Here is a 24063-nt window from a genome sequence, read left to right on the forward strand (position 1 = left end):
AGTATATAAAAATTAAAATCGTGTATTTTTTGGGAGTATGTAAATGATTGCTTTCCATATGAAATACATTTCAAAAATGCAAAAGTGTATCAATTGCATTTAAAATATTGATTCATTTTCAAACAGAAATTCGCTACTTGGCCAAATGCAGTCGTATTTCATGCTCTCTCGTAGCAATTGACATAACAAATCTTTGCCATTCATTCATCGATCACTGTGAAAATTATTTAGCAAAGCACTTTTTTCTTCATATTTTTTATTACAAACAAAAACTTCTTGCAGTTCTGGAACAGACCTAATTGCTCATGTCACAGAGATGGAAATGCATGATTATTGAGAAATAATGCCATGTTCATACCAGTACTTTGATTACGTTGTTCGCTCTCACAATTACGTATACGACTTAACCCGTTCATAGGACGTGGTACAAACTTCATACCAACATAGTTCATATCTTCATAATTCATAGAAAAAGGAGAAGCTGTTTCAATGTTTTGTTTTAGAAATCAAAGAAGCACATGTTTATTAGGGCTTTTTTTAAATTTTAACAAAATACCTCACATATTAACAAACGTTGTATCGCCTCTACAAGCGGGGATTTACTGCGCGGCTTATCGTTCGAACTTGGAGGAGGTTACATATCAATTATATGAAGAATTCTTCTTCATAAGTCTTTCTGGGAAATGTTTTTTTTCCGAATGATATATTTTTTTCTCAAAAAATATATGTCCCTAATGTAAATCGAAATAGAAATAAATGTATAAAATGTCATATCCCAGCAAAAAGTTTGCATCCGCGGATGCAGTTAAATCACTAGAACAATTGCCGCTGGAGTACATCTTTTCCTATGAATTCACCTATGAATTTTACAAGAGAGCGCGCAGCTAGGATGCACTCCATTTTCCTTCCACGGCACACAGCTAGGATGCACTCCATTTTCGATCCAGATCACAGCCTTTGATGTAGTGTTTTCGATTGAATTTAAATGCAGTCTAAATATGCTATAGAATGCAAGCCATTGCAAATATCCCAAAATAAATAAGTCCATGTTTATATTATAGGCTTTTGCAGGGTTAACCTTCTTAATGAGGATTTATTTGATGTATACGCAAAGGAATTGACATTTAAAACCCAGTGGGTTTGTTAAATCCGGTCATATATAAAAGTACTATTAAATACATTGCTTATTGGCGTAAAAAAAGAATATTAACTATTTTGATTTTCTTCGACCTTTTGTTGATATTAAATAAAGAGACGAGTGTTTTTTGAGCTTAAGGTCTTTATTGGGATGTAATTTATTTTATTGCGAAATATTGGTGACAACATAAAATAAATTACATCCCAATAAAGACCTTAAGCTCAAAAAAACTCGTCTCTTTATTTAAAGAATATTAACTTATTATCCATTAAATATGATCGTAACTGTGTTTACTTCCTCTGCTCTGCTTTATATGACACCGAAATTGATATTGCTTCATCATCCAAATGGTTTTTCATTTTTCCTCCTACTCCAGTTCAGATTTCCAAAAAGAAAACTCCAACTCCACTTCAAAAATAATTTGCGTTTCGTGAATTACAGCAATGTTCGTAACTTTAGTTTGTATTTCTTTATTTTTTTTAAAACAAATTCTTATAATTTTAGACACTCTTTCTTATGTTCAGAAAAAAAGACTGCGACTTTAGTGATCAAAAAATTGGCTTGCTTGGCTATGGATCTTTAAGCGAGTGCTTCCAAAATGTATCGAGCGGAGTGCATTTTCATAACTCCGTGTGGATGGCATCGAAAGATGTATTGAAATCATAACTCTGCATTGCACTACTTCCAAACTTTTTTGCTGGGATGAAATTTGACACTAACGTTACAACCAAGTTCAGTCAGCTGTGTATTGCTGCTACGTTTTCTTATTCTACCATGGGATCAGCTATCGTATTTAGATGATAATGAACATGTTGCTAGTGTCTACTATAAATTGTATGGCAGAAAACAGGAGAATAGGGTGTTATTCGGCGCTATTTCTGTTTAAAGAGAAGTGCAAATCTTGCTAGATTTCGGTGTACGGGAGCGCGTTTTTAGCACTAAACGGGAAAACAGCTGCAAGTATTAATATTTTCCAAGTTCTGGGGTTCAATTATATTTCTATGAAAATGTGAAATGAAAAATTTTACAAAGGAACAAAATGTCGAATGAAAAAAATTATAAAGAAAATATTTTTCATTTTAAATTTTCATAGAACAACAATCCAGCCCCTGAACACAAATTTTATCTATCAAAATTTATTATTATGATGTCTCGACGACAAAATCATTTTGTATTTTTTCATTTGTTGGTACTATACACAAATTTTACGATAATTTTCGAAATAAAGTTGTAAAGTTTTACATTGTCGTATATTTTTGATGATTAGTCCCAATTTACATTAGGCGAGTTTACTTGCGGCAATTGTCAGTTTGTAGGTGAGAGAGGGTGCTGAGAGGCAAAGGGTTACCATATGCCTCACCTCTCTCTCCTACAAAATGACAATTGCCGCAAGTAAACTCGCCCAATGTAAATTGGGACTTAATTCAATTTACAACAACTGGTTTTGAAAATTCATGTTCGATCAGCTGCGCATATTCATCTACCTTGATTATTGTGATATGTTCGAAATCAACAAAAAAATAAGTGTAAACGTCGGGGTGTATTTCAGGATTTCGTTAAATCCAGTGGATTTTAGAGCGCAAGTGTAAACTTGGCATTAGTTTTTTCGCACCCAGTATTTTGAAACAGCTGATATGTAACTTGCATAACGTACTTCGTACCTTCTATAACAACCCTGTGTTTATACCCTACACCACTATGTGGTAAGGGGTATTATGTGTTAGGGGTAGTTTACACTATATGTAAATGTCATATGACATGCAATTTTCCATCATTATATAGTCGCTAATATGTGCAATATTGGGGATTTTCCTTATGCCATTTATTTTGTGCGTCCACACCATCAAAATTGTAATAAAATTACGTCTCCACATTGCCTGCGTGGGTAGAAATGGAATGTTTTTATTTCGTGTCATATGACATTGATAGATGGTGTAAACTACCCCTTAGTGCATTTGTATGTAACATACAAAAGGAAGCGAGATAGACCCATAGTTCCTTCTAGGGATATACATAGAATCACTTTCTGAGTCGATTTATGCATGTCCGTCCGTCCGTTCGCAACATACAGGTCGCATTTGTTGACCGATTTCGCTGAAAATTGGGGAATACCATTTTTTTTAGCCGTCGGAAGATCAAGTTCGAAGATGGGCTATATCGGTCCAAGTTTTGGTATAGCCCCCATATAACGGTACCTCCCGATTTAAGGTATTTTAAGGATCTTAGCCGCATTTGTTGCCCAAACTAGCTGAAATTTTACATTTGAGGTTCTCAATGGCCGCGAAATTGCTCCACTAAAAATTGTCAAGATAGGTCCACGGTTCGGTATAGTCCCCATATAACGATACCTCCCGATTAAAGGTATTTTAGGGATCTTAGCCACATTTTTTGCTTGAACTAGCTGAAATTGTGGTTCCCAGTGGCCACGAAATTTCGCCACTTAAAATTGTTAAGATAGGTCCATGTTTTTTTGTAGCCCCCATATAACGGTACCTCCCGATTTTAGGTATTTTAACGATTTTCCCCAAATTGGAGCTATAATTTGGAGTTTAATGAGTTCAAAAAATTTACTTTAATGTTTGTTTTTGGTTATTAAAAAACTTCTTCGTGGCGTTGGAGCTAAGTACTTTTATCATTAAGCTAACCATTTGCGTATTGGGATGTATACTAATTATTCCATTTTTACACATTTCGACTGGTGTAGGGTATTACATAGTCGGCCCCGCCCGACTTTGGTCTTTTCCTACTTGTTTTGTTATCCGTTGTTGTCGTTGTCATTGTCATGTTATTTGGTCTGTTCCAGTGCTGCAAGAATCTACTAATTTTTACTACTTTTTTCGATAACATAAAGAACAAAATGTTATCGTAGTAAAAATAGTAGCTTCTTGCAGGTTCTGGAATAGAGCAATTGTTTCTTGTTTTGATAACAGATAAAGCCATTCAGGCAATTTAATTGATATTAATTTTATTAATTTAGCAATTTCAATTAGTAGTTTTACGCAACAAAATAACAATTTTGCATTATGTCCAAAGTAAATGAACTTTTTAAAGTTTTCGTCTATGGCACTTTGAAACGCGGTGAACCAAATCATCATTGGTTGACAAAGGCCGAGAATGGATTTGCTCGTTTTATAGACAGAGGACAGACAGATGAAAAATTTCCACTTGTTGTTGGTACACGTTATAATATACCATTTCTATTAGACAAACCCGGCACGGGTCATAATATACAAGGCGAAATCTATGAAGTGGACAAATCAATGTTTGCCAATCTGGATATATTGGAAGATTATCCACACTATTATGATCGTGAAATACAAAAGATAAATACAACGGAAAGTAAAGAGTATGTTAGAAGAAAGAAGGGGGATTTTGAAATGTGTATATTTTTTATGTTGAGAATGTGTTTCCTTATTGCAGGTCTGTGCCTTGCTGGATATATTTGATACGTAAATTCCCAGCAAAATTATTGGAAAAGGAACATTTGACCTCATATCATAATACGCCGGCTAAACCCTATAGAGAAAGGTCTGAACGTGATGTGAATATAAAAGCAATTGATGATTTGAATTACTGATAAAGATGCATGTCTACATACATATATACAGATGTAGATATGGGTAATGTTAATAGATGTAAAATAATTGGTATCTACATTTGCTTAGCAAATTATTTCATATACGATTTATCATAGAGGGTAGAAGATTTAAACTAATCGGCACTGTTAATATGGGGGTTCGGTTAGGTTAAATGATGCGTAGCTGTCGTAGTAGACAGCTTCTTCACTTGGAAGACCTGTGTTCATCCAATGAATGCTGAAAAGTGAGGTAGAATAGAATAGGTCTTATCTTTCTTTTTTGTACTGATTCCAACGTGTACTTCCCGAGATATGGACATCTGAAGTCACAAAAATTCACTTGTTTAAAGGCCGACTAATTAGTGAAAATTTACAATCAAAAACATATTTTTCCCATTCCCGAGATATGCACCTGTCTATAGGATAAAGACTTAGAAATTAGAAACCCTACTTAGAAAAAAAATACAATTAAAAAAATATTTTCCCGTACCCGAGATTTGCACCTGTCCATAGGTGAAAGTCAGCCGAAAGTCAGCTATTTAGAGAAAAATTTACAATTTTACCCGAGATTTGTACCTGTCTCTATGAAAAAGTCTTAAAAAACGCGATCGAAGGCCGCCTATGTAGAAAAACATTTATAATACTGAAGGTATTTATGGAAATTTCAAGGCTCATATCTCCGGAAGTATACATTTCCCAGATGAAATATATCGTTGGAATCAGTACAAAAACAATATCTGTGGATGTCGATGATTTAAGATGTTTAGAACAGAGAGTGTGTGATTATTTATGAGTTTTATGGTGCTTAATAGTTCATTTTCAAGACCCTTGGCAAGAAGCAGACTTGTTAGTTCGGTTTGGCAGAAGGTTGTTAGAGATTTTATCGTGTGCCCACCCATTATTCGCAATCTCCAAACCGTGAGCATAGGACAGCAATATAATAAGTACTCGACTGTCTCTGTTTCTTCTTCATCTTCGCATAATCTGCAGAAGTCAGCAGTATCACCTCTTTCTCATTTGCAGGACATTGATCTTATTCTGCAGTGACCCGTGATTATTCTCACCGTTAGTTTCTGGTCAGATTTCTTCGTGGAAAGCAGAAATGTTGTTCTTCGCTTGTAGAGGATGGGCCAAATTACCTTGGATACCTTGCATCAAGGTTCTTTGCCAAATCTGACTGCCGCATGAAGCTGGCTTGCTCAAGCTGTCGATATTGGGTGAACATGTGACGCGCCAGTCCATCCGCTATTTCAATTCCTTCGATGTTGCTATATAACTCGGGATCAACACAATGTTCTTGCAATACAAGACTGCCGCAGACTTGATGTAGGACCAGAGTGATTTAAGGCCTGCTTGACTATCGACGTAGTCACCGGTCCAATTATGTTTGCAACGATTTGGGGTTCATGCCAAGACCATCTTACACCAGCAGCCACAGTAATGATAAGACACCAACTTACCCCATCTACACCATAACTGATACTAACGTGTACTTCGAACCTTTCATACTTTTCTCTATAAATCCCACTACTTCATTTTATGCTGTTTCTACCCATTTGCCTTTGATGTAGGCACGTTGCGCAGGACTTATAGCATTGTTCAAAAGCTTGGCCCTGATTTCAAGGTTCATCAACCTCTCCAAGGTTTTTAATAGAAAGATAAGCTGATCAGTCGATAGATAGTCTTCCCTGTCACCCTATGCAGACGGTCTAATATCTATGTTTAAGGACATTCATTGAGCTATGAATGATTTAAGCCTAGCTTCCATGTTTGGCTTTTGAAGTTTTGCTGGGTAGACATTTTTTACAGTTGTCATATAGTATAGAACCCACGTTAGGTGAACAACCTCTATACGAGAAAGATCAATATAGGATCAAGTTTAAGTATATGCTCAATAAAACTTTATTTAGCCGGAATAGTCAGTCAAACTTAATTTCGTCTTTCACATCTTATCCTTTTTATCTTTTACAATTTCCTACGCTAGTGGAAGGTAAACTTTTATAAATAATCTTATCCTCTTGATAAATCGTATAGGTCATCTGAAAATACCTACTTCCAGTTTACCGAAGTTACAACACCCACCCATTTTTAATTTACTGGAAATACTTCTTTCTTCTGGTAATAGTAATTTGCATTGCCTTCTATTTCAGCTACTTGGACAGCGACAAAGATGACATGTATGAAGACGAGGAAGCCCCCAAAATGTAAAGATTGTTGTTTTTTTTATTGTTATTACTAGTATATAAGAGAGTCTTTGTGGAACAATTATGAGTATATAAAAATAAATAAGTTGTGTATTTTTTGCACGTACATCCGAATTTAAATCGTGTATTTTTTGGGAGTATGTAAATGATTGCTTTCCATATGAAATACATTTCAAAATGCAAAAGTGTATCAATTCATTTAATGTATTGATTCATGTTCAAACAGAAATTCGCTACTTGGCCAAATGGAGTCGTATTTCATGCTCTCTCATAGCAATTGACATAACAAATCTTTGCCATTCATTCATCGATCACTGTGAAAATTATTTAGCAAAGCACTTTTTTCTCTCCATATTTTTTTTTTTTTTTATTACAAACAAAAACTTTGTCATTGGAGGCAAGCACGAAATTGTTTATATTGACCCAATAAACAAAACAATAACCTTCCATTACTTAATGTGTTTATATTGAAATCAGCAAATTATTTTGTTTTTTGTTTAATTGCTTAATAAGCTATTTTTTATTTACGTTTTTTCTGTTTACATTTCCATGTTCAAATTTTTTATTTACCCGTTTCTCTTTTTTACAGAGTTCTAACGTTCGTTTTGTTTATCATGATACAAAAAATAAATCTTAGAAAAGAAAAATAAAAATTGCAAGAGTACAAAAAAGGACTACGGGTATTTGAGGTTGGCGGATTGTTTTACAATAGGAAAGAAAAACAGGAATTTTATTTGTTTTATATCATCCAAATGAGCTATAATAGATGACTACACTCTTCGGTTTAAAAAAGGCGGGTGGTATTAAAGCAACAAAACTTTTTGTTGAAAAGCGTTTTTTTTTTCTTTTTATGTGAAAAAATGGCAAAAAATAGAAATTAAATGTGGGAAAAGGAGGATATGGCTCTTCTGGATTGTTGTTTTTGATGTTGAGGAGGGGTCTGTCTGTTCACTTGACATAAATCAATGGAAATTGATTTGTAGAGAGGCAGTACCACAAAAGGCTTAATATATATATATCTTTCCCCATGTATTGTTCTTGAATGTGTTTATAGGTTTCGCATGTAATTGTATGTGTGGTGTTGTGTGCCTTAGCTTTCGGCTTCGTCCAGCGATTGGAAACGATTTGTGGCCTTTGTAGGGGCGGCAGTCGTTTCCTTTACCCTTAGCACACGGCCACCATGACGTACTTCTTCAAATGCAGGTTCGTTTTTCTTCTTGCGTTGTTCCTCTGGCCTTGCAGCTCCCAGTGTAGGGAAGTAATCGGCATTAGTAATATCAGGGGCCACTTTTGAGCGTACTTTAGGTTTAATAGCAGAACTTTGCTGTAATTAGGAAATTAAAAAAAAAAAATTAATGAAAATCAATTTTGGCCCAAAATCTACCAGAGATGCATTTATATAGCAGGCTTCAAAAGCGGATATTGACTAAAAACGTACTTATGTAATATGTAAATATGTCTATTACAGAACCTGTAAGATGCTACGGAGCAAGTTGAATGTCTTCGTAAGCTCGGATCGGGACCAAATTTTTTTCACAGGTAGGTCTCGACACCCTTGTCAGATATATATATATATGTATATATATATATATATATATATATATATATATATATATATATATATGTAACATTTATTACGGGAGCCATTACTTCAGGATATATTGGCCAATGAAGTTGCGAAAATTCCTTTGTATGTAACTTCACTATTTTTGAATGGATAATGATAATATGGGTACCATTGTAAAGCGTACGGAATAGATGTACTACCATATTTATACATTTTATTATAAACAGCCGGCCCTTGACCGGGGATTTAAGACTTTCTTCATTTAACAAGGGAATTTTCACATGTTCAGACCCAGCAAAATTTGACGGAATGGGTTCTTTGCGATGACGTGATTTCATGTCATCTTTTGCATTGGTTCAAAGGAAGTCGTGAAAGATCCGATCTTTTCATCAGCATTTGTACCCATTCCATCGCTCCAATAGAGATGATGTTTGTGTTTTTATTTACACACCTGTTTATTTTCATTTTGGTATGTTCCAGTACTGCAAAAATCTACTAATTTTTACTATTTTTTCCGATAACATAAAGGAAAAATTGTTATCGTAGTAAAAATAAGTAGATTCTTGCAGTTTCTGGAACAGACCAAAGTTGTTAGAACTGTCGTCGTGATGTAGTCTTACATTTCCTGCATATCAAACAACTAAAACTTCTAAACAATTGGTATTATATGAAGTCCCAACCATCGAGCTAAAAATAGAATCGGACTGCACACATTGCTATTTTAAAAGTTCCCTTGTCTGTTCTAAATCTGACATAGAATGAAATCAATCAAATCTCGCTTCTTGGAATTTGAAAAAAAAAGTCCGAAACGAAAAGGAACAAGAATCAGAAAATAAAGAAGAAACTACTTTTGGAAAGAAACAGTTAAAAATAAATTAATTAAGCATAAATGGTATTTTCCATAAAAAGTCTCTCCTCCCCGTTCGTTACATTTTGTTCTTAGAGATCCCTAAAGCAAGCCGGGTTGTAGATCCCTACATATTTCCGTCACTAAACAAAAGAGTATAAATTACCAAAATGTTGTTATAAAATAACAAAATTATAAAATAAAAGTAATTTACGAAATAAAAATACTTAAAGGAGTGCATTTGGAGCCCATGTTGAAATCTGAACTGGTGATGGGAAGATAATTGAAAAAACCTTTTGTAAGATGAAAGAATATCAGTTGCGGAGAACGGAGGAAGTAATCTTTTGCGTTGCAGCGGTGGTGATTACATTGCAATTTTGGATGTAAATTTTTGAAAAACTAAACTGATAAATTAATTGTAGCTATTTCATGAATTCGTTTGAATTAATAAAGAGTTTTGTTTTTAATGAAAACCATATTTCAATACAGCATTTCCATTTTCCAAACAAGACATGAAAATTTCATGCCAAGGGGTTGGTCAAAATGACATGCTTAGGATCCAGAAAAGAACGTCATCTTTTGGGGTCCACGCTCATATAAAATTCATCGATGAAGATGCTAAAAAGATGACATGCTAGATCACTTGCACCCATGATTGAATGTCATCTTCGGCATCGAACATTTTGCTGGGGATGGTCATATCTCGTAAGCTACTAATTTTTACTACGATAACAATTTTCTCTTTGTGATATCGAAAAAATAGTAAAAATTAATAGATCCTAGCAGTTTTATGAAAAACAAAATATATTGTGTTCCAATTTATAAGATACAGTTGTGAAGCTAGCATTATTGAATCGCCTATGATAAAAGGAATCCACAAAATCAGCATTGCAACTATTCATAACATATCTATCATTTAAGGATACTTCCAATGATGATTCATTATCCTGGCAAAATATTTTCTACAATTCAAAATTTCCAAATTCAAACTATCCGTAGGTTATTTATACCCTTTACCATACTATTGGAAGGGAAATGTGGAAATTATTTTTAAATAGTTTGCTAAACTCCTTGCACACTACTTACCGCCGCCGCTGCTCTCAAAGCTGGAGACACATAGGTTTTTGGTTTTGCAGGCATTGGCATTTCCATAGGTATTTGTGTAACCTCTTCAGCTGGTATCACTTTCTTCCAAACGCCGCTACCGCTCTTTTTACCCGTTTCACTATTGACATTGCCATCACTTTCACCATCTTCATCTTGACCCTCTGAACCGCTCAAATCATCATCGTCATTCAATGTCAATTGGCCGATTTTCAGACCGGAATAATCCTTGCGTTGTTCCTCCTCAATTTCCTTCCACTCATCTTCTTGATTCTAAAAGAAAAATCACAAGAAACAATTAAAATGCATTATTTTTTTTAAATAACAAAAAAGTGAAATTGAAGGTGTTTTCTTTATTCGGATCCACATTTTGCACGGCTTGGCTGTCTGTTGTTTTTTTTTTTTTTGCCAGCGTGTCTTTGTTTGTGTTCTCTGCTCATCCACACATTACTCACTTGTTCAGCGACAGTTTTGTCTTCAGCTACCTCGCCTTCTGTGGCCGCTGTTGCTGGAACTGTGGGCTCAGGCTTTTTGGGTTTTACCACTTCACGTTTGGATGATTCTTCCAAGTTCTTAACCAATTCCTCAGCCGTCAAGAACTTTGGTTTCTTCGACTTTTTCTTGTCTTTCTTGGCAAAGAAATCATCTAAATCGGCCATATTGCTAACAAAACGACGAACGGGGGGTCACTACACTTGGACTCGTTTGTTGTCTGAAAAAATTTGAGAATTTTAGTTTTACCGTAACACAGACGATCTAATGATTGGAAGATATCGATAATTTCGTGCAAAATTCTCTGCAAGCATGCAAAAAATTCATTTCCATAAACTTTTTTCTTCCTTACCCACTTAACGAACTTAACGTGTTTTGGACAAAGAACGATGTCGTTCCATGGCATAACCGGCGTTGGCGCATTACAGTTTATGACAGGTGCTGGCACTGATATTTTATTTTCACTGACGCCGTTAAACAAATCAATTTGTTAATAGAGAGCAACTCTGCTTAGGGGAGTCACATGTCGTGATTAACATTAATACAATTTTTTACTATCCCGTTTATATTTCTATGGTGATGCAATAAATAAAGTGAACCAGTAACTACAAAAACAAAATTATTTTGATTAAAACTCCTTCAAGCTACCAAGTTTTTTATTCACAATAATAAACTCTTCAAAACTGTATGTGGAACTTCATTCCAAGCTTGATTATATCATGTATATCATGGTACAATGATATAAAAGGTAGGCTACAGCTAACAGCTGATTACAATTTTTTTCTTGTTATGGCCTATTCTGTCAAAAGCAATTGAAAACAAGGACAAGAAATTTTATTCGCGTGGCTAAATTAAATGCATAGTTGATTTTTTAATATGTAGTAATACTTGCGAATTAACGATTTGTCAAGTATTGATATTTATTGAAATTTGTTCTAAAAGTACGGGAACTAAAAAATTACAAATATCGTAAAATTTCTATCTGAATAAATGTCTCCGTATCCGCAAATCGGATGCCAGCAATCACAATGCTAAATCAGTCAAACTTTTCAAGTAAAATATAATAGTACGTTTATATATAACCGGATTTAACAAACCCACTGGGGTTTAAATGTCAATTTCATTACATATACGTCAAACAAATCCCGATAATGAAGGCTCTAATGTAAACATCATATAAGAGAATGGCATTTTTATTTTCACTGTCTTAAGTTTTGGGTACAACTTTGGTACTTTTGGAACACTTTTCTGGCAATAATATTCTGAAGCATAACTAAAGTGATTTTTATTTTTTACTCTATTTGGTACTTTTAAAATAAACGGTGAAGTTCTAAATATAAATGTTTTTGAAAGACCGACTAACTATGCATATACATCTACCTTTATTATTGCGCCATTTCACGTTTTAAGCCATGGCTACATGGTTGTATTTTTCAGCGATTTTCATACCTGACCTACCTCTACTTTATTATACCATGGATTATATCATGGCGGAATAGGGTGTTATGCTAAGTTTACATTTACGAAATCCACTCGATTTCAACTGTCAATTCCATAGCTCAAACGTCAAATGAAATCTCATTTGAAATCCATTGGATTTCATTTGACGTTTAACGTATGGATTTGACAGTCGAAATCGAGTGGATTTCGTAAATGCAAACCAAGCATTACATCAATAACAATAATTGTGCGATTAACCATACCATCAAAATGTGTTCACAATAACACATTACTGTGTATCGATTGTTTATCTTTTGTCTGTGATTTTATTCACAATAATATGGTCTGTTCCTTTACTTTTGAAAGTGGTAAAACCGGCAAAAGTAGCAAAAGTTGTAATCTGGTTCCATATGAATTGTATGGTGTCTGAAGTAAAGGAACGCTTTTCGAGTAAAAAGTTGTAAAACTTGAAGATTCTTGCACGTAAAGGAACAGAGCTATAAATTCTGACACCTATGCCAAGTTTACACTTACGCTCCAAAATCCACTGGATTTCACGAAATCCTGAAATACACCACGGTGTTTACACTTATGTCCCTGTTTATACAGGGAAAGTTGATGGGAAAGAAAATTGAGTTTATGGGCGAGGGAGTAGAGAGGAATAAGAGGGGGTACACACACCTCTGTACTGGCAAATTCTGTTTTGTTTTTTATTTCTTCGTATACAACCTGAAGTTGGCTGCAGATTTGTTTTTGCATTTTCTTTCATTTTATTTTCTCTGTCGAGAAACAAACAACACCGAACACAATTGGAAAAAAACCATTTGGAGGAAAAACTATTTTTTTAAGCAAAAACAATTCGAAATAAGTGGAAATATCAAAATTAAAATGCAATTCAAGGGTTCCTTTAATAATTAATTGTTTGTCACACACGTCCATTTTTACTTTTCATTACAATTTTGCCTTGGCTTTGTTTTTGAACGGCGCAATGAGAAAATGAGTGTGAAGAAGAATAAGAAAAATTATAAAATTGACACAAACATGATTTCCGTGTCTAAACAACAAGGAAATTTTAAAAGAAATTGAGAAGGAAAATTTTCTTTCCAGTTTGAATGTCTAAACACGGTCTATTTTTTGTTGATTTCAATAATCAAGGTAGATGCATATGCGAAGCTGATGGCTGAGCTATAGATGCCTAAATTATTACGAATATAGACGTACGAACAAAGATTAGTTTCAAAAACAGGGGGTAATAATATTTCACATTTGATTGAATATTTTGAAAAACAAGAATGAAAACCATGGTTTAAAAAGAAAGGTTAGCCAAAGCTTTATGTCAATTTAAATTTTTTCATTCAAGTATGCCTAAAACTTCAAAACAGTATAAACAAACTGTGTATGTGTGTGTGGTGTTTGAATAATATGCCAAACAATTTTAAAAACAATCGAATTCAATGATTTTTAAAATTGTTTTTAGACCATTTGTATGGAAGAAATTGGTGAGATTTGCATTGAAACAATCAGTTTATCATATTCACAACTCGATTATGTGTAGAAAACTTAACTCTTCATTCATTTTTCGGGTTTTTTATAAAATGCTCAAAAAATGCATTGTAAACAAACCCACTTGTTGTTTTTATTTTGAAGTTTTAGGAATTCAAAGAAAACAAGGGTTCTATAGATTTTTTTCATTTAAATCTACCTCTTTACTTATACCATGATGAAAACTCTCAATTGGAATGTTTCCATATCATTCCACTTAATGGATAATATATCGCAGAAAGTAGAATGTTGCAAAAATGTTATGGGTCGCTAAAAATTCATTGAGAAGGGAGAAGCGTTTTTAAACTTTTGTCTTTGAAGTCGAAAAAGGATATGTTTATTAGGGCTTTATTTTTTCAAATTCAACAAAATACCACACATATTAACGAGTGTTGTACCGCCTCTATAAGCTGAGTTTTTGTGCGCTGCAGGAGGAGGAGGTTACATATCATTGATATGAAAAAGTATATATCCCAAATATACATGGATCATAGAAATAAATGCTCTTGTTCCAGAACCTGCAAGAAGCTACTATTTGGTCTGTTCCAGAACTGCAAGAATCTACTAATATTTAAAATTGTTTCGATAACATAAAGGAAAAAATGTTATTGTAGTAATAATTATCGAAATAACTAGTAAAAATTAGTAGATTCTTGCAGTACTGGAACAGACCAAAATATATAAAATGTCGTATGGAATTTGACACTAACATTACAGCCCAGGGGCTCAATTCTGTATCTATGAAAATGTGAAATGAAAACTTTTATAAAGGAAAAAAACTGTCAAATGAAAAAATTATAAGGAAAATATTTTCATTTCAAATTTTCATAGAATAAGAATCCAGCCCCAGTTCAATCAGCTGGGCATTGCTGTTACCATGGTACAATAATTCATAGGTAGGCCAGGTATGAGAATCGCCAAAAAAATACAACCCTGTCGCTATGGCTTAAAACGTCAAAATTGTTTTGATGAATGATAACGGATGAGTATACAAAGAAGAAGAAGAACGAAATGTTGAAATGAAAACAAAACAGAGTTGATTTTTTTTGATCAATAATAAATATCAACTCTGCATGTCAACACGGTTTTGACAGATTAAGCCATAACAAAAAAAAATTGTAATCAGCTGTTAGCTGTGGCCTACCTAAGAATTATTGTACCATGGCTGTTACCTTATAACAACAGCTCTGTTCCAGAACTAAAAAGTTTTTACAATTTTTACCACTTTTACACATTTTGCGTTCCCGTACACAAAATTTATATGAAAATCGTTTACGACTTTTACAACTTTTACGACTTTTACCACTTTATAAAGTACGGGAACAGGCCAAACAATTAACTAACCAATTAACCAACACCTCGAGGATTTAGAATAAGCAGACGACATTGTTTTACTAGCCGCGACAAAAGAAAACATGGAACATAAAATCAATGAACTTTCTAAACGGGCTGCAGAATGCGGGCTTTGAATCAACGCAGACAAGACCAAATCTATGGTTATAAAAGGGAATGCCAAACAAACTGCATTCCATTTCAACAACCTCCCAAACCAAAACGTCACAGAGTTTAGCTACCTTGGCAGCATCATAACTAACGTAAAGCGGGGTACACACGAACAGTCTTGACTGTATATTTTTCTAAAATATCGATAAGTGTCAAACTGTCCAGCAACCACAAAATAGTTTGTGGTTGCCTGATGACTGACAAAAATGAACGGCCACACTGGCAAGCAACCGATTATTTGAGCAAAACTGGCAGTCAAAACTGATCGTGTGTACCCCACTTAACAGATCGTGTGGCAAAGGCGAGAGTAGCTTATTTCAACATAAAGAATATATGTATGGAACTCCAGTGCTATAGCACCAACAACAAAGATACACATACAACTTTAGTACGGGAACGGAAAAGTGGAGAAAACGGTAAAAAAAACTGGAAAAAATGTATAAAAGTGGTAAAAATTCTAAAAACTTTTTAGTTCTGGAACGAAGCTTTTATCACGTCGCTTGTCAAAATTCTTAAAATATATTTGCTCTTGTGCCTTTACAACAAATTAAAATTGAAACACGTTCTTGAGATGTTTTTTTCATCTGCTGCTACAAAAGTTAATAGTACGTTTATATATAACCGAATTTAACAAACCCACTGGGTTTCAAATGTCAATTCCTTTATGTATACGTCAAGTAAATCCTCATTAAGAAGGTTAACCCTGCAAGAGGCTATAATATAAACATGGCCTAATGTTTGGTTTACATTCGGCGTCTTTTCGTGATTTCGAAGGCGTTTCGTGATTTCGCGCGGAATCAAGCAAAAATTATCATGATTTCGCATACAAAAATGAAATCATCTCATTTCGTGATTTCAGCGAAATCAACATCGAAATCACAGTACACATGATATACAACACTGTTTGTTGACTGAAAAAGTACCAAAAGTTGCAACACTTTTCACGTATCCCAATAAACAAGGTAGATGGTCAATTGCTGCAACAAAAAATTTTAGAATCAAAATTTTTAAACAATGTGAAAAAAATATTAGATTACTTTGTTACAATGCTATTTTTCATTGCGTTCTCGTACTTTTTAATGGTAATGTTAGAAAAAAGAGCGAAAAATTGCTTCCCCATACAAATTTCTTAAAAATATGGGAACGAAAAAATGACGGAAATTGCAAAAACTGCAGCAAATCAACGTATCAGCTATCGTATTTAGATGATAATGAACATGTTGCTAGTTTCTACTATGCCAAAATTGTATGGCAGAAAACAGGAGAATAGGGTGTTATTCGGCGCTATTTTTGTTTAAAGAGAAGTGTAAGTCTTGCTAGACTTCGGATTTCGGGAACGGTTTCTATACACAATTAATACGATATATAGATAGTTTTACGATAATTTTCGAAATAAAGTTGTAAAGTTCTATATTGTCGTATATTTTTGATGACTAATTCAATTTGCAACAACTTGTTTTGAAAATTCATGTTCGATCAGCTGCGCGTATGCATCTACCTTGATCATTGTGATATGTATGAAATCAACAAAAAAATAAGTGTAAACACCGTGATGTATTTCAGGATTTCGTGAAATCCAGTGGATTTAAGAGCGCAAGTGTAAACTTGGCATAAGATTCACAAAATTCGAAATAAAACACACGCAATAGAAAAGCCAACATTTTAAATCCGGGCGATTTAGGAAGACTGAAAGTACTATTATAGTCGAAGGTCACACTAGAGTGTCGTCTGTCTAGGGTATTAACTTTTATATATGTTTTCGCTTCTTTCAAGGCCTATACAAGGTCGGCCAATAAGCCCACCTGATTATTATGTCTGTTGTCAAAGACATTTGGTCTGTTCCAGAACTGCAAGAATCTTTATTATTTTCCCGCTAACATAAAGGAAAAAATGTTATCGTAGTAAAAATTAGTAGCCTCTTGCAGGTTCTGGAACAGAGCAATTATTGTTATTTAAAATACAAAGAAACTCAAATCACAATAATGTAAAATCTATTATGTTTGTTGTCAAAAGTTGTTAACAGAATTCTGAATGGCCGACCTTCTGTAGGCCTTGGCTTCTTTCTTACACTAATCACGAAACGAATCTGAAAGAATTTTGTCGATACGTGCATCCATAACTAAGTTATATGAATATGAAATATATTTCCCAGGTAATCTAAAACAATAATCATATGAAAGTTAGACGACCACTAAAATACCTATTTCCGAAAATTTTGCTGATAATTTTAAAAGTTTTGGATGGAGATTTGATGGGTGGGCTATAAATATAAAATTTTAGTACAAGAAGTTGACATCAACTGGACATGGGCAAAGTACCGTTATCAAGAATTAACAAAAAAAAATTGGATAAAAAATAAAAATTCTCAATATTTCGTAGAGTATATCTTTTGATTGTCAACTTGGCTCCTGATTTCCGTTAATTGGACATCTCTTCCGAAGCGAAATGTGTAAAACATTCTGCCCATCCCTGCAACCTTCTGAGATATATCGGTTCAGATTTGGATATAGCCCCCATATATATCTTTCCTCGATTTTGCTATAACTTGGTCAATTTTAATCGAATAGTTTTCAAATTTAAGATAGGATGTTTCCTCAGGCCCCTGTTCAGTTTTACCGTTGACCTAGGTTGATGGATTTTTGCACAACTACTTATGAGGGGCACAGGAATGAAAAATATCAACTCTGGTCCATATCGGTTCAGGTTTGAATATAGCTTCAAATACTGTCACTAAAAATAATGCATCATGAAATAAAAAATGCAATCGTTAATAACTTCGAAACGAGTTGAGATTTTTTAAAAATTCAAAATATAACACTTTGTGTAATTTTTTTAGTCATGAAAAATTAACCACATTCTGACACCGCAGCATGATAGAAGACCAAAAATAAGAAGACACGTGTCCCGGCGTTTTTCCCTATCACTTCAAGTTTCGCGGTTATGGGCCCTCAAAGACCTGAGGCCATGATGTCAAAAGGACTCATTTTACCAGGCTCATATCTTCTAAACCGCTAAGAATTTTAGTTTACACGTCTAGTCTTAAAGAATAATAATTGTGAACACATGAAATCCATTTAACCTCATCTTCTAGGTCAAAATCGTCAAGGTCAAGTTTCCGTCATAATTTTTTCTCGGATTTTGGTCTTCAGATATCAAACCGATCAAAATTGAAGCAAGCAACCAACTACAAAAATGTACCTTATATATCAATAAACAACTTTCTAGAATATGTGAACCCTGTAGAAACGGTTCTTAATGTCCAAAATAGCAAAACAAATGCTATTTTTATCCTCTTTTCTCCGATTCCGGTTCATAGCTACCAAACCGTTCAAAATTCAAGAACACAATCAACTACAATAATTGCTCTGTTCCAGAACCTGCAAGAAGCTACTATTTATTACTACGATAACATTTTTTCCTTTATGTTATCGGATAAAATAGTAAAATATAGTAGATTCTTGCAGTACTGGAACAGACCAAATGTAACAAAGATATCAGTAAACAACTTTCTGGAACATTCGAACTGTCTATGAACGGTCCTTAAAGGTGAAACTAGCAAAAAACTTTTGAAATTATTACATTTTTATACTTTTTTCTCCGACTTTGGTCCACAGATATCGAACCGCTCACAAAATACGTATACAGTGGCGGCCATATAATTAAGAACGACATCTTATTAAAAAGTATTTGACTTGCTACGTTCCAAATATTTGAATATTTATATGGAACAACATTTGTAAATAAAGTACACGGTAAGCGCTTTCAAATAAAGCCAAAACATGTTTTAAATCTCCCTCGTTTATACGAAAGCAACCACGATTTATTAAAATGGTCATAAATCGACCTGGCCACATAATTAAGAACGATATAAGTAAAGGTTACTTTAAGGTAATTTTCATACACAATATGTGAATATATCGTTATGTATTTTAGAAATCGGTTGCTTTGATTAATTTTTAGTATCAAATGTCCTTCAATACATATTATTGAGTTTGATAATTAGGGCATACCTAACGTTTTCGAAAATTTGCCCATAATTTGGCGAATGTATTTTATTTTTAGGAAATAAAGCCACAGTTTTGGCTTCCGCTCATTCCCTCGATGACGCTCTAAACGATACCCAGTGATTGTCGTTCCATAGTCGGCGCTTATTTACCCTTAAATTGGTTTTTACCCCACTTCTTTGAATCCTTTACGAGGGAATTGTCTTGGAAATGGTTTCGTACGAGCCATTTCCACCTTATAAAGCGGTAGGATTTTTGTCTGCAGGTGGACGGGACATAGGATGCTCAGGTTCCAATCGTCGGGTACGCGTTCTTCCTGCCAGATGGTGCTAACTAGCTGATGCATACACCTTATCAGCGCGTCGCCTCCGGTTTTAAACAGCTCGGCTGGTAAGCCATCGGCTCCTGCTGCTTTATTATTCTTCAGCCGGTTGATTGCTGTTTTCACCTCATCTTGGCCGGGCGGTATACATTCTATACCATCTTCTGGGATTGGATCTGTGGTATCATCGTCTTTGCTACTATTGGATACCAGCAGATTGGAGAAATGTTCCTTCCATATCCTGAGCACGCTATCTGTATCTGTTACCAGATTACCTTGCTGGTCTCTACAGGAGGATGTGCCTGTACCAAAGCCATCTGTTTGATGTTTCACTCTTTGGTAGAATTTTCGGACTTCATTCTGTCTCCTGTACATCTCGATTTTTTCACACTCCCGCTTTTCCATTTCTCTCTTTTTCTTTCGGAAAAGCCGTTTCTCTTCTCTCCTTTTCTCCCGATATCTCTCTCGCGCGCTACGCGTTGCTACTGATTGTAAAGTAGCTCTATATGCCGCATTTTTCTCTTCAGTAGCAGCACGACACTCCTGTTCATACCATGAATTCCTTTGTGGAGGTTTCTGGAATCCAAGTATGCATTTTGCGGCTGTTTTCATGGAGTGGGCAATATGTTGCCATTGTGTTGTTATGTTATCGGGACAAGGAGTGCTCGCGTTAAGCAATTGGGCTAGTTGAGTGGAATATGCTGTGGCTATCTGTTGTGTTTGCAGTCTATCGATGTCCAACTTCCGCGTTGAGTCTGTTCGTGCTTTATTTGCAACGTTTAGACGGGTACGTACCTTTGCTGCAACAAGGTAGTGGTCCGAATCAATGTTTGCGCCTCGGAACGATCGTACATCCAACACGCTGGATGAATGTCTTCCATCTATTACAACATGATCAATTTGATTACTTGTTCTTTGATCTGGAGACAGCCAGGTGCCCTTATGAATATCGAATATGCTAACTACCATGTTTTTTGCAGCTGCAAAGTCTATCAGCCTCATACCATTGTCAGATGTTTCACTGTGGAGACTGAATTTCCCGACTGTTGGGCCAAAGATATTCTCCTTTCCAATTTTGGCATTAAAATCATTCTAGATTTTAATGTCATGGGCAGGGCAACGGTCATATGTTTCTTCTAAGCGCTCGTAAAATATATCTTTGGTCTGTTCGTCCTTTTCTTCGGTGGGAGCATGAGCACAAATAAAGCTGATGTTGAAGAATTTAGCTTTTATTCGAATTGCAGCAAGTCTTTCATTCACTGGGGTGAAGCTGGATACCAGATGTTTTAGTCTCCGACTAACTACGAATCCGCAACCAAACTCATGCTTTACGTCGTGGCAGCTATAATACAGTGCGTCACCTTTAAGTGTTGTTGTGACGCCTTTCCCAATCCATCGTATTTCCTGTATGGCAGTAATATCGGCCTTATACTTTTCAAGTACGTCTGCCAATGCGAACACTGCACCTTCTCCATAAAGAGTGCGAACATTCCAGGTGCAGATTCGCAGATCATGGTCCTTAAAACGTTTGCGGGGTTCGTCAACTTTAGAGGGGTTTGTTTTTCTTTTCTTTCGTTTTTTCATAGTAGGATGTTTTTTCTAGGGGAGGGTTACTAACCCGACGCCCAAACCCAAGTTTTTAACGTTCTTATGGGTGAACTCGCGGCACATGTTAACTCACTACCTTTAACGGGTGTTAAAGGCAGGTCCCCAGGTGACACCACGGGGAGGTCGGTGTCCACTTGAGATGAAAGAGGGACCAAGATAAATCCTGGGCTTTGCCATGTTAAAGCCGGTCAAGACCGTTGCTTGGTATCATTCATCCCCTACGTCACCCATTTATTTATATGACGTTTGCGCTATGGAATTGACATTTGAAACCCTGTGGGTTTATTAAATCCGGTTAAGTGCAATTACCCCGTTTGCAAAAAATGCATAAATATCCCCTGAAAACATGGCGTAAATTATTCAATGTCAATGTTCAGATAAAACGCAATTTACATCTAACGTGTTTAATAAAACGTGCGTCATTTTGGTTGTCAATTACATAGAATATCTGTCAAATAAATGACGTAAATTCCTAAAATCCCTGTTTTAAGTCTAAGTGTAAAATGCGTTTAAATTTATCGAATGAAATAAACCTCAAAAACTTTTATATGTATGTACATCGCTAAAGTCTTCAACATACATACAGTCAATCTGGGACGCACTATCGTCATTATCATATATCTATCTAACTATAACATATCATTATTATTGTTGTTATTATAATTTAAATAGGTTGAGAAATACCCTTTGGTCGGTAACATAAATTTGCAAAGAGAAAAAGGCGACAATAAAATACATATGTAAATATCGACATTTGCTACTTTCAATAAAACTGCATATAAAAAACACCAGACTGACTACCAGCACACACCGTTTCATCGACTGGCAATCAGACTGTGTGTGTGCGTGTGAATAATAATCAGAAGATATGAAATTCAAATCATTAGTTGCACCGTTTTCCAGCGATGATAATGGTTCGTTAGGTCTCAGTCGGTCACCATTATTTAATCCAATATTAGTTGCCTAACTTTGTTTTTGCACTTTCCTTTGGCGCTTTACATAAATTGCGATGACACCAAAGAAACAACAACAAATATTTGTGAAACTTATTCAACGAACCATCATCTATCTCATCAAGTAAAACAAATTTGCAAATTTTTTTTTGTTTGTGCAAATTTTATGTTCCTATGTTTTTGCAAATTTGCTTCGCTGCTTTTTTGTTTGTTAAAAATGTGCAAATTTAAATAGATTCAATTTTGAAACCTGAAGAAATATTGACAAAAAGGTTTTGTTAATTACATTTGCTTTGTCTTTTTGACCATCACCACCACACCAATTTTTAACGCATTGGTGTGAATCTGTGGTTATTGTTTTAGAATTATAGGTGAGAAGTGTACATATTCAACAATTGGAGCTCTTAAGGTAGAAATACAATGGGTTTTTCTTGCTTCCGTGGCGAAATAGGTTGCTTCTTTCATTTATTCTTTTATTGGAGCAAAGCGAAGAAAACAAGCGACGAGCTGATTGAGTTTCGGCCCTTAATATGTTTGCTTTTAGCAAAAAGTTTGCATCCAAACATACAGTTTAATCACTAGTATGTACAAGTGCTGACCGCTGCACTACAATTTTTCTATGAATTAACTAAGGATTTTGACAGGAGAGCGAGCGGTTAGAATGTGTTTTATTTTGCACGTCTTTTAATGAAGTGTTTTGGATTGAATCAAGGACATTCTTCGGAATGTGTTTTTAATCAGTCTAAAGATGCAATCGATTACAAAGTATTCCAGAATAAATAAAATACAGTTATTTGTTGTGTAAAACAAGAGTATCCTCTGTCTAGCACGAAATGGTGGTAAGTCCACTTTAAGGAAATTTTCAAGAGGAAGAAAAAACATTCCAGCGCTTTCTGCATTAAAAATTGTATTATGGTGGTAAAAGCAGTATTCTTTGCAATGAACGTAAACAAACAAAACTATTCCCGTACCAATCACACAACGCCACAAACTTTTCAGCTTCTCTGAATCGTTTCATTCTCACAACCAAAACAAAACCACAAACTTTTCAATGTAAAACCAGTGAGGAAAGGATCAAAGTCGGGCGGGGCCGACTATATGATACCCTACACCACTGTGAATATGTAAAATATAAATCGGAGCTACATATATCCAGATCTTAACCGATTTCGATATAATTTGGCACACTTATTTCTAGACCGAATTCAGTCAAACATTTCAAATTTCATCAAAATCGGACGTATATAGCGTGTTTGGTGCAGCAAATACGTGAAATCTAGCGAACATATACATATATGGGAGCTATATCCAAATCTGAACCGATTTCGATATAATTTGGATCATTTATTTCTTGACTGAATTCAGCCACACATTCCAAATTTCATCGAAATCGGACATATATAGCGTTTGTGGTACAGGAAATACGTGCAATCGGCCGAAAATATATATGGGAGCTATATCCAAATCCGGACCGATTTCAATATAATTTTGCACACTTATTTATAGACAAAATTCAGTCACACATTCAAAATTTCATCAAAATTGGACGTATATAGCGTGTTTGGTGCAGCAAATATGTACGTGATATCGGGCGAAAATATATATGGGAGCTATATCCAAATCTGAACCGATTTTCACCAAAAGCAATAGCGTTCTTCCGACGGCTAAAAAAATGGTATTCCCCAATTTTCAGCGAAATCGGTCAACAAATGCGACCTGTATGTTGCGAACGGACGGACGGACGGACGGACATGCATAAATC

The 24063-nt window shown here is 34.9% G+C and overlaps 2 protein-coding genes across 3 annotated transcripts; one reads left to right on the plus strand and one right to left on the minus strand.

Moving 5' to 3' along the window:
- The first annotated feature begins 4003 nt into the window (after positions 1 to 4003).
- On the plus strand, positions 4004 to 7033 carry LOC141406082 (putative gamma-glutamylcyclotransferase CG2811). Of its 2 annotated transcripts, none has more exons than XM_073991119.1 (3): positions 4004 to 4484; positions 4559 to 4758; positions 6866 to 7033. In XM_073991119.1, the coding sequence occupies exons 1-2, from the start codon at positions 4162 to 4164 to the stop codon at positions 4713 to 4715; spliced, it is 480 nt and encodes a 159-aa protein (XP_073847220.1). In that variant the 5' UTR covers positions 4004 to 4161; the 3' UTR covers positions 4716 to 4758; positions 6866 to 7033. The 2 variants fall into 2 exon arrangements, with proteins under 2 accessions (XP_073847220.1, XP_073847219.1); XM_073991118.1 differs by having other exon boundaries at positions 4033 to 4484; positions 4559 to 4666.
- Positions 7034 to 7403: 370 nt separating this feature from the next.
- Positions 7404 to 11378, minus strand: LOC141406081 (protein CDV3 homolog). The gene is made up of 4 exons (XM_073991117.1): positions 11282 to 11378; positions 10893 to 11149; positions 10420 to 10710; positions 7404 to 8243 (listed from the first exon to the last, which is right to left on the minus strand). The coding sequence occupies exons 2-4, from the start codon at positions 11094 to 11096 to the stop codon at positions 8010 to 8012; spliced, it is 729 nt and encodes a 242-aa protein (XP_073847218.1). The 5' UTR covers positions 11097 to 11149; positions 11282 to 11378; the 3' UTR covers positions 7404 to 8009.
- Positions 11379 to 24063: the final 12685 nt, after the last annotated feature.

Source organism: Musca autumnalis, unplaced genomic scaffold (genome assembly GCF_047663935.1).
Source record: "Musca autumnalis isolate F117 unplaced genomic scaffold, ASM4766393v1 scaffold_5, whole genome shotgun sequence".
Classification (NCBI taxonomy): domain Eukaryota; kingdom Metazoa; phylum Arthropoda; class Insecta; order Diptera; family Muscidae; genus Musca; species Musca autumnalis.